Consider the following 11368-nt stretch of genomic DNA (forward strand, 5'->3'; position numbering starts at 1 on the left):
GGGGGAGCAGGCACATCACATGGCAAGAATGGGAGAAAGAGTGGAGGAGAAGTGCCCCACACTTTTAAACCAGACCTCGTGAGAAGTCACTCACCATCACAAAGACAGTACCAAGCCATAGGGATCCACCCACAGGACCCAAACACCTCCCAGCCCCACCTCCAGCATTGGGGATTATATTCCAACATGAGATTTGGCAGGGACAAATATCCAAACTATATCATTTTGACCCTGGCTGCTCCCAAATTTCATGTCCTTCTCACATTTCAAAATGCTTTCCCAAAAGTCCCCCAAAGTCTTAATTCATTCCAGCATTAACTCAAAAGTTCAAAATCTCATCTGAAAAAAGGCAAATCCTTTCCACCTATGATCCTGTAAAATAAAAAACAAGTAAGTTATTTCCAAGATATGGTGGGGATCTATACTGGGTAAACATTCCCATTCCCAAAGGGAGAAATCAGACAAAAGAAGGTGGCTACAGGCCCCATGCAAGTTCAAAACCCAACAAGGCAGTTGTTAAATCATAAAGCTCCAAAATAATCTCCTCTGACTCCATGTCCCATGTCCTGGGTACTCTGGTGTAAGTGGGCAGCTCTACCCCTGTGGATTTGCAAGGTGCAGCCCCCAGGCTGATCTCACAGGCTGGCGTTGAATGTCTATGGCTTTTCCAGGCACAGGGTGCAAGCTGCCAGTGGATCTACCATTCTGGGGTCTGGAGGACAGTGACTTCCTTTTCACAGTTCCACTAGGCAGTGCCCCAGCAGAGACCCTTTGTGGAATCCCCAACTCCTCATTTCCCTTCCACACTGCCCTAGTAGAGGTTCTCTGTGGGGGCTGTGCCCTTCCAGTAGGCTTCTGCCTGGACACCCAGGCTTTTCCATGTATCCCCTGAAATCTAGGTGGAGTGTCTGAAGCTTCCATCACTTTTGCATTCTGTGCATCTGCAGGCTTAACATCATGTAGAAGCTGTCAAGGCTTTCAGCTTGCACCCTCTGAAGCAGAAGCCTGAGCTGTATCTGGGGCCCTTTGCGCCAAGGCTGGAGCCAAAGTGGCTGGGATGCAGGGAACAATGTCCTGAGGCTGCACGAGGCAGCAGGGCCCTTGACCTGGCCCTCGAAAAAGTGAAAGAGTGATGTTGCCTCTGTGTATCAAATGCAGGCATGGCGGTCCTCACATCTGCCCAAGGTTACAGTCAGGGATAGACTAAGAACAGAACTCAAAGTGGACACATTCCTGCTTTAGTAATAAATTGCCTACCAGTTTTGTAAAGCTTGGTATATCTTATTTTTCTTTTGACTTTTGTCAAACACAGAAGTAATATAAGTCCCTTGTATCCAACTAGCAGTTCCTCAGTTATCAATTCATGGCCCATCTCATTTCACCTGCTCTTATTTTTTAGTTTTTCATTTTGTAATGCTTGTATTCAACACAGTGATGTTTAGTAAGTACTATCATGTGCCAGAGATTGTATTCAATGAGTACGTAAAAATGGATAAGAACATTTCCTTCCTCAGCTTCTCATGATCCAATAGCAAAGGCACATGTATCCAAAGATTATATAATGTAAGCAATAACTGGCATAAGCCAAAGGTTATGGGAACACAGGAAAGAGAGCAATTAGTGCTTCCCTGAGCAGTGGAGAAAAGAGTTTGGAGAACTCACAGAGTGAGACTGCATAAAGCGCAGATGGTAAGAGAGATAAAGGTAGAAGAAAGAGTAGGCCAGGTATGGTGGATCAAACCTGTAATCGCAGCACTCTGGGAGGCCGAGGACAGATTGCTTGAGTGCAGGAGTTTGAGAACAGCCTGGGCAACATAGCAAAACCCCATTTCTACTAAAAATACAAACATTAGCTGGGCATGGTGGTGCATGATTGTAGTTTCAGCTACTTGGATGCTGAGGTGGGAGAATCACCTGAGCCCAGGAGGTTGAAGCTGCAGTGAACTGAGATCGCACCACTGCACTCCAGCCTGGGCAATAGGAGTGAAACCCTGTCCCCCTCTGGAGCTCCCCCCAACCCACCCTGCAAAAAGTAGGTAGAGGAAAGGGCATTAGCGCAAAAGCCTTTTTGGGGCAAGTGACTGAAATGGAGAGTATTTGGAAGCAGTGATAGAGATATAGCTAGAACCATGAGTTGGGCCACTTTCTGAAAAGCCTTACTTGCTACTCCAGGAACTTTAAATTTTATTTTGTTGGCTTTCTTATTTTAATTTTTTTAAGGGACAGGGTCTTACTATGTGCCCAGACTTGTCTTGAACTCCTGGACTCAAGGCTGTCCTCCCACCTCAACCTCCCAAGCAGCTGGGATTACAGGTGTATGCTACCATGCCCAGCTTAAATTTTATTTTGTAGGTAATGGGGAACAATACGATCCTTTTGAGAAAGAACTGGGTTGGGCGCAGTGGCTCGTACCTGTAATCACAGCACTGTGGAAGGCAAAGGTGGGCAAATCGCTTGAGACCAGGAGTTCAAGACCAGCCTAGGTAACATAGTGAGACCCCCATATCTAATTAAAAATAAAAAAAGATTTTAAAAACCCCAAGAACTGAAATGATGGAACCAGTATTTTTAAGGATAGTGTGAGCAACAGTGAGGAGCATAGATTTGATGGAGAGAGCCTGGGACAGTGAAACCAATTAGGAGACTGGCTGACCAGAGCAGATGAGCGTTCGATTGTAGAAGACAGAGTGAAATGCTAGGCAGAGTTGCATAAATGTGGAATTGCAGAAGTAGGCTGAAGAGCTTGATCACTTAAGGCTTTATGGAGAAGATAACTTTTGACCTTGATCTTGAAAATGAAAACATAGATAGGAAATGAAGGGAAGGAATTGCAGTATTAGTGAACAGCATGTTCAAAAGCACCGGGCTACAAAAATGCGAGGAATGTTCAGGAACTCACAAGGAGGGAAAGGAAGCCAGCTGGCTGGCTAACAAGCATACCGTAAAAGTAGTGCCAGCAAAAGATGGAACTTTAATGATTCCAAGACAGGCAGTTGAGGCAGGACTTGGTGACTAATAGGAAATGCTGGATGAGGGAGAGAAATGAATTGCTAATCTGAGGTTTCTAGACCAAAAATATTTTTAAAGATAGAATATTAAATAAGACAAAGTGCAAAGGCAGGTTAACAAGGAAAGCTTTGTATAGTTGTGGACATGCTTAGTATATACCTGTGGAACATCTGGGGGGAAGCGCCCTGTGGGCTTTTGGAAATTCAAGTGTAGAAAGTAGATTTGGAGTCATCAGCAGGAGATGATGAGAGGCTGAAGCTAATGAAAAAGTGTCTATTTGTTGCTGTGCTTTTATAATACAGACCAGGTGTACCGAAATCCCTTTGTGAAACATCTCCCTCTGCTTGATAAAGGTTAGAGCACGATGCTCAAGAATAGTGATGTTTTCTGTCTTGGTTGCTGTGTAACCTGAATACTATAACCAGCATCTTTTATATAAGGTTTCCTTATATGCTTATATATAAACATATATATAAGGAAAGCGTTTATATATGCTTTCCTTAATAATATTTGTAACAGTATTTTGTTATGACAGCAATCTGTAAACAGTAATTCAGTTGGGGGATATCTGGGGTACCTTTTCATTGTAAACATGACCACGCCTTATTCAGCTCACTGCATGCAGAATGTGCTCCTAGGCCACAGGCTTATAGTTTCTATTTCTTACTCCAGGTTTCATCGTCCATAACGAAGAGTGAGACTATTTGGAAACAGAGACTGATCATCTTTGGGGGAAGCCCTGCTTCCTGAAAACCTGATATTGCACTGGGATTTGAATGTGTGTGTTTCCGTTTAACTTGTGGTGAAGGAAGTGTGTGACTCAGCTTGGCTGGGAAGTGCTCCTCACCTGTGTGGCCCAGATGGCTCCAACAAGCAAAAGGAAGGATGCAGTGACTCTTGCTGCCCAGAATGCACAGCAATGGTAAGAGACACCGTGGATATTCTTCATCAGAAGCTTTAATCAAAGAAGATGAGCAGAAGACAATCGCTGGCTCCCTGTTACCAGAAAGCCAAATTTTATAATGCGGGTGAAAGAAAAATATAGATTAAAATTGCTGGGCACTGAAAAGGGGTGGGAGTTGGAAATCAGAAAGAAAGAGAAATAGTTCATTATGTTAATGAAGAAAAGAGAAAATTGAAGCATAAATGTATTTTTGAAGTAGTTATTTGGTAGCTGAGAACTTATTAAGGGATTTAGGAATTTAACCTCCCGATGTGGATTCCTCGAAGACTTGATCGGAGAATATTCTTGTTTCACCATTATGTTGGTACAGTATAGTACCATTATTTTATGTTGTGCCAGTGAATCCAGTTGCCAGAAATAAGTCTGAATGTTTTCATGCATCTTTTTCTTAAATGCAAGAGCTTCTACTGACTCTTAACAAGCATGCTTACCCAAATTTTGTTGCATGCTTTTAAGTAGCATTAGCTATGCACACTTGACATTTTTAAATATCCCTTTCCTAGTGTACCAGCCTTCACAGGATAAGAGGACTGGGAATAAAGTCAGATGTAATGTGACCCTAGAAAACTGTAGCAAGCTTCAGAAATAAATCTTTTGATCTTTCCCTATCTTGATTAGATCCAAAGTCAAAGCAACCATACTTCACCTAGAGAAGACAAAGCAACCATACTTCACCTAGAGAAGACAGTATTGACAATCATGACACCTGTAATAAAAACTTGACTCCAAAGTCAAAACTTAAGCAAGATACAAATGTGCTGCCTGCAGTTAGTCCTGCATGGGAATAAGGACTAGTTATTTTTTTAGTGCTGCATTTTTTTAAAGTTGGATTGCTGCTATTTAAAAAAAAAAAGCACACAGATCAAAAAAACACCCAAAGGCTTAACAGAACATGGAAAGTTCCCACTAAGTTGTGTGTGAGGAAATCCTCATCTTGTATTTTAAGAATCTGCAGATGGCATCCATAGATACAGTACAGTATTTACTGTCAATGCAAAAGAATCAGGGAGGTTAAAGTAGTGGAAGTTTTCCCTATGAGCCTACAGTCTGTATTGTTTACATTAAGAAACTCTCTATTATTGTGTTGCTATTTTCCATGGAGTCACAGGCACACTATGACTTCTGCTCCCAAATACATATGACCATATGTAAATACCACCTTGCATTTCATTGTTCTTCACGAGTGCTTTGTGCCCCTTTAATTAAAAACACATGAAATGAATAACAAAACAAGACCCAAATAGAGTTTATTTTATTCTCAGAGTTTGGACTACAATTTTCTAAGATGTTTCTGGTCCAAGACTGTCATTTTCTATTTCAACCGAAAAGTAAGCATTTAACCCGGTGAATAAATGTAGATCCTGCCATTCATTGGTATTTTAAAGAACCACTTGAAATCGGATCATTTTATTTAAAAATAAAAAATGTTAATGCCAGTTGGCCTATTATAAAAAGCCAGGACCATGTTAGAATTAGGAAAAGTAACCAGCATTACTGCACCTCTTGTTAGACTCTGTGCATTAATAAAACACACCTAGAGTCTGTTGTCATTTCACTAATAGGATAAGACAAATTTTTTGCTTTGAAAAAATTTTTCTGCATGCCCAGGTGTCTGTCTCTGGCTGAGGTTTTGTCTATTTTACAGTGTTTCAATCCAGCCATAAAAATTAACTTGTGATTTTTTTTTCCCAAAGTCATGCTTTTCCTTAATTATATTTTTATTTTATTATTTTAGTGTCTTGAGAAAAATACCAAGAGATATAATGTTTCTTTTAATTGTCTATGCTTAATCATCTTTAAACACTTTTTAAATTTCTAACCACAAGACCTCTCTATAATGGTAAATGTAAGACATCACCATTTTATCACTCGAAGTACGTTATTGAAAGTTTCTATTTGGTTGATAAAAGGAACAATTTTTTCCCACTTTTGATGCCTGTGATGCAATTTTTTATTGCCTACAATGAGATACACTTAGTACAAAAAATGAAAATCTGGTATTTCAAAATTGCATTTCTTGTATAATAGGTCAGATTTATTAACTACTAATACTTTTTCTTTACACTAATCGATACATTTAGAAAAAATTTTCTAAGTTAGAGACAAGTTTAAAAGTAAAAAAAAAAAAAAAAAATTAGCCACTGCTAGTCTACTGTTTAGGTAATCGGAATCACCAATTATTTTATTAGAATGATGGCTTGAGTAAAAAGCTGTGGAAAGAATTAAAGGATTATGAGCTAAGCTGTATTTTGCAGAATATGGTTCTATTTTAGTAGAGCAGAGATGAGACATATCCCCACCGGCCACCCAGCCAGAGGTCTCCTACCTGGGGGCCCTAAGGGGATGCAGAGGTCTGGCCCACCCTCCGTGCACAGGCACCTCTGTCCACCACCAGCGTTTCAGCAATCCAACCAGTAAGCATATGCTGTATAGGAAAAATAAAAGTGTGTGGGAATTGGATTTCTTTTGTTGTAACACAATTCCAGGTTTTTGGCTATTTAAAGTTTGACATTAGGCTGACATCGAGGAAGTAAGTGGGTTTTCCTGAGTTCCCAAGATATGATTAAGGAAGAAAACAAACCCATCTCCAGGAAGATCCCAGGCAGGAAAGAACTAGACAGATGTAGAAACCAAAGTGACCATTTTAGTTTTTTTTATTGGAGAATAAAACATTAATAATGGGGTATTAAGAAGATGCTCAGCAAGCTTGATCAGAATCTTCATGGTCATTACCAATCAGTCTGACAAAATAGTTCTCTGGTAGTCAGCATTCATTTAAGGCAGCTTGCCTGATAATTTCCTGTGTTATGTGAAGTGTCTTGCACTTTCACATGTTAGCTATAATTCCTTAAATTACTTAACTGAAATCTGTAATAGAGAACCATTTTGGCATTTGAACAGCTATTTTACATGGAGAAAAGCAAACACATCTGTCTCTGCTTTACCCAGAAAAACTGACTTTCTGGTTTCATCTTCATATTGTTTAGTAGCATAATGAGAGTAGTCCTTTATCTTTCTCTAATGTTAGTAAATATATTCTGTTAGTAGGAAGTTCTGAAATTGAAGGGAAAATATATTTAAGGAAATAAAGGAATTCAATACACCCTTCAAAAGTCACCAAATACTGAAAATAAGAGATGAGTCCTTAAAACCTGAGTCAAAAAAGGTCCAGTTTTACAGCCTGCAATTAATTCAGGGCTGCGTTGGCAAAAAAAAAAAAAAAAATATATATATATATATATATGTATATTATATATACAGTAGCTTACACTTAAAAGAGGAAAAATTTGCATTAACATTGCATATTCTGATATGTACCATATTAACATATAACAGGCATTTTATTTATGCTTCATAGAATCAGACAGACACAACTTTCAAAAATCATACTGTATTCACAATAGAAAAGTTAGTCTTGTCTACCACAGAGGAGTATGTCCACACTTAATAATGAAAACTTTCTTCCTTTCCTGCCCAAAAATTTCTTCAGTCTGTTATTATTTTTAAGTGCCCCTTGCTGCAAATTTCAAACAGAGCAAGAAATCTTCCTCAGAGTAGGTGGTATGAAATTAAACTAGTACAATATATATGAATTCATGTCATTTACCCCTGAGTATGGTAGAATTGTTAAAGCATTCTTAAATTCCAATTATATGAAGCCTATCATTACTAGGAAAAGTATATTCTTTGGGATAAGAATTAATTTCTTCACACTATTAGAGCATGTTGTGAGTAGTGAGGAACTACTTAGATGCAATTTATTTACAGAATTGTCCCTTGGCCTCTTGAAATGGCTAGATCTTTCACTACTGTGTAGGTAGTCTCTACTTACTGGTAGGATAGATTACATTGCTTTACTGGACAAAGCAGAATGAACTTATATAACTAAAATATGTCCTATATTGGCTGGGTGCGGTGGCTCACACCTGTAATACCAGCACTTTGGGAGGCCAAGGTGGGTGGATCAGTTGAGGTCAGGAGTTCGAGACCAGGCTGGCCAACATGGTGAAACCCTGTCTCTGCTGAAAATACAAAAAAAAAAAAAAGTATCTGGGCATGGTGGCTTGTGCCTGTAATCCCAGCTACTTGGGAGGCTGAGGCAGGGAAATCGCTTAAACCTGGGAGGTGGAGGTTGCAGTGGGCCCAGATCGTGCCACTCCACTCCAGCCTGGGAGACAGAGCAAGACTCCATCTCAAAATAATAATAATAATAGTAATAATGAATAAAATAAAATAAAATATGTCCTCCAGGGAAAAGCAATGACAGAGTAATTACCAAATTAATAGGAACATCTTTCTAGAGAAAGTACATGCCCAGTTAGTTCAAACCCAGGTTTCAAAGAAGTACTGGGCTCTACTGTAAAGGCAGGCAGTGACCAAGAGGTGGTGGGGAGAGAGGTAGAGTACCCTCAAATCATTCCCATTTTCACTTCCAATTTCCTTTTTGTAATCATTAAGCTTAAGCTATGTATGGAAATGCAAAGCACCATTAGCATTTCTAGAAAGCAGCTGGAACCTTACCCACCAATGCTTTTTTGAAGACAGTATCATCCCAAATTTAAAAATCCTATTGTATATGTTGTAAAATTTCTGGCAAAGAAATGGAGGATCCTGTGGCAGCTATTCCCACCTAAAGCCAACCCTATAAGGATGGGTCATTTTTTAGCCATGCTAGGATTTACTGCACACACAAAAAATGTCATTTAGCTTGTCGCATTGCTAGCACAGCTGCACATATTAGCAAAGCACTGTTGGTCTGTGTTTCTCAGTGGGGGTACTCTTGGCATTTGGAGCTGGGTAGGTCTTTGCTGTACAGAATCATCCCATGCATTGCCAGATGTTTAATATCCCAGGTCCCTGCTGACTAAATGTCAGTAGCATTCTCAGTCATTGTAAACACCAAGAATAAAAAGCATTCCCCCAGGTTCAAATGCCCTCCCTGGGAGGTTGGTATCACCTCCCCTGAATGCCACTGTCTACTGCATTTTGAGGACACAGGGAGAAAAAGTGCCTATCCTCAAACATTGTCTCTGCTGCCTTGCATTTCTTTGGGCCCTGAATGGTTTTTCTCCCTTCATTTTTCGAGCCTTTGTCTCAGTGCAGCTGTTCTTCAGGGAGGAGGTTACTGGGCAGCCTTGGCCATTCAGTGGGCATGGGGACTTGGCCTAGTCCCTATATATATATACACTTAAAGTCCCTATATATACTTAAAGGAGAGATCATACATGAAGAAAGCTTGCTTTTTTTTTTTTTTTTTTGCCTTACAACTTTTCTTTAGAACCACATTATTGGTCATAATCCTTGTTACTGTCATGAGGATTGTTGCATGGGTTAAACACAAACACAGACTAGCAATGCACTTGAACAAACCTGGCGGTCTTTGGAAATAAATCACCATTAGATTTCACCTGGTTATGCTGCATCCCGTAAGTTCCAAATGAATCACCTGCTTATCCTATTAACGAAGCATTTAATTCACACACAAATGCTTGAATTTCCCCTGTATAAATGTAGTCATGCGATTCAACTTTTCTAATAAGATTTGTGAATGCTGCATCATGATGAAAATGTGGATTAACTGTGGATTGCATGCCTGTTGTTCATACTTCAGTGATGGTCACACACAAAACAAGATGAGTTTTACTTAGGTGAAACATTATTAAACTGTACTAACAATACAGAAACATATTCTCTTTGTCGCTTTTTATCACCAAAACTGAATGGCAAATATGTCTTGACATTACTTGGATGAACTGTGGCTAGCAAAATGGAATTAACTTAGCCACTATAATTTTTTAAAACATTAAAGTTTCTAAATTGTTTTTGAGGCCGAGTAACGCAGAGTCAATAAAGGTGGTTATATTGTAAGCTTTTAGATGGTGCTTAAGAATTCTTATCTTTTTAAATAGCAGTATTTTTTTTTTAAGAATAAATTGAAAGGAGCAAATAAGGCAGAATGCCACTCTACCCTCAGGTCAATTTTATGGTATATGAAAATGCCAATAATATTTGTGCCACTTGCCAACTCGGGGGAGGAGGGGCTTTTCCCTTACTGGATACTTTTGTTATAGTTTGACTATGCCATTATGTCGTTTAGAGAGCCTCCACAATGAGAAGTTGCCACTGCAGGGCTAACTCGCCTTCAGAAATAATCAGAATGATTCAAGGGTCAAACCACTTTCATCCCTTAAAATATAGGGACTAATATTTCTTTTCCTTTTTTTAAAAAAAAACATTTCTTCTGTGGCTTAGAAATGTGCCAGTGTGTTCAAAACATTTACACCAATTTCACCAGATTTAGGACCTATTAAAAATTCAAACAAGTTTCTTTTTTTTTTTTTCTGTGTAACAGGGATTTTTAAATAACGGACTATATGCATTCTTTTGTTATTTCACACTTCGGTTAAAGTGATAACAATGGTAAACTGTGATCATTATCAGACTGACTGAATGCTTTCTGATTTCCAGTGAGTGATCTAGTTCTACGTATTACACAGGTGTAATATCTGTGAGTGTAAATAACTGGAACTGTACACTGATTAACATGACAGTTTCTCTTTTGTTGTTGTTCTTATCTGTACTGTATTATAGTATGTGGGTATAAATATCTACAAGTATACACACATATGTACTTGTATTCCACTATTGTAACCTGAAAGAAAGACTATGTATTCCCTTTTTTAATTCCGTACTGGTGTTTGTGTTATTTAAAAAGCAAAATTCTGCTCTATTTAGTTGTATAATATTAGAGGATACTTTGCTGTGCACAATTCCAAGTGCCTTAGAACATTGTTTAGCTTTCCTAAGTATATATAAATGCATATATGTATAAAATTGGGAAAAGTTACCTCAATAAAATCATTGGGAAATCCCCAGTTTTAGTTTGTTCCAGTTTCTCTTATATTTGGATAGTGCTCAGCCTTTTTAAATGAAAAAAGAAAAAAGAGTAAGACAACTTCCCTAATTGCCTGTTATTTCAGCTTCACCTAAGTTTTTAACACCTCTTTGTATGTAAGGTCTTGAGACATGTAAGGCCTGGTACTTTTTATTTAAAATGTCTGTCTAAAGAATTACTGCTCTTAAAAGAAACTTCCAGTATTTTTTTTAACTTGCTATCTTTTTATGTCTGAGGTATTTGATATTGATGTTTTTATTGCCATTATTATATGTAAACATAAAAGATAGTCCATTTAGAGTTTATAATATAGAAAATAAACAGACTTCCTCATTATGCTTGCTATTTAATGTATTACAAGCAAGGAGTGAGGTTGGGAGCATATTTTGACCATGAAAAGAATTGGAATATACTTTTTGTGACTTTCAACATCAGTTACAAATAGTAACTTTACCTCCCCGCACTCCAGGACAAGGTCAAAGATGTAAGGGGAAACTTGA

The 11368-nt window shown here is 38.6% G+C and overlaps 1 protein-coding gene across 9 annotated transcripts in view; it reads left to right on the plus strand.

The window, feature by feature from the left end:
* Positions 1 to 10848, plus strand: part of PHACTR2 (phosphatase and actin regulator 2) — a 293821-nt gene extending 282973 nt beyond the window's left edge. For all 9 annotated transcript variants that reach the window (XM_063605498.1, XM_034962992.3, XM_003811546.5 and 6 more), the window contains one exon: positions 3682 to 10848. In XM_063605498.1, coding sequence (XP_063461568.1) covers positions 3682 to 3697 — 16 coding nt within the window. In that variant the 3' untranslated portion in view covers positions 3698 to 10848. The remainder of the gene's footprint in view (positions 1 to 3681) is intronic.
* Positions 10849 to 11368: the final 520 nt, after the last annotated feature.

This window comes from Pan paniscus, chromosome 5 (genome assembly GCF_029289425.2).
Source record: "Pan paniscus chromosome 5, NHGRI_mPanPan1-v2.0_pri, whole genome shotgun sequence".
Taxonomy (NCBI): Eukaryota; Metazoa; Chordata; class Mammalia; order Primates; family Hominidae; genus Pan; species Pan paniscus.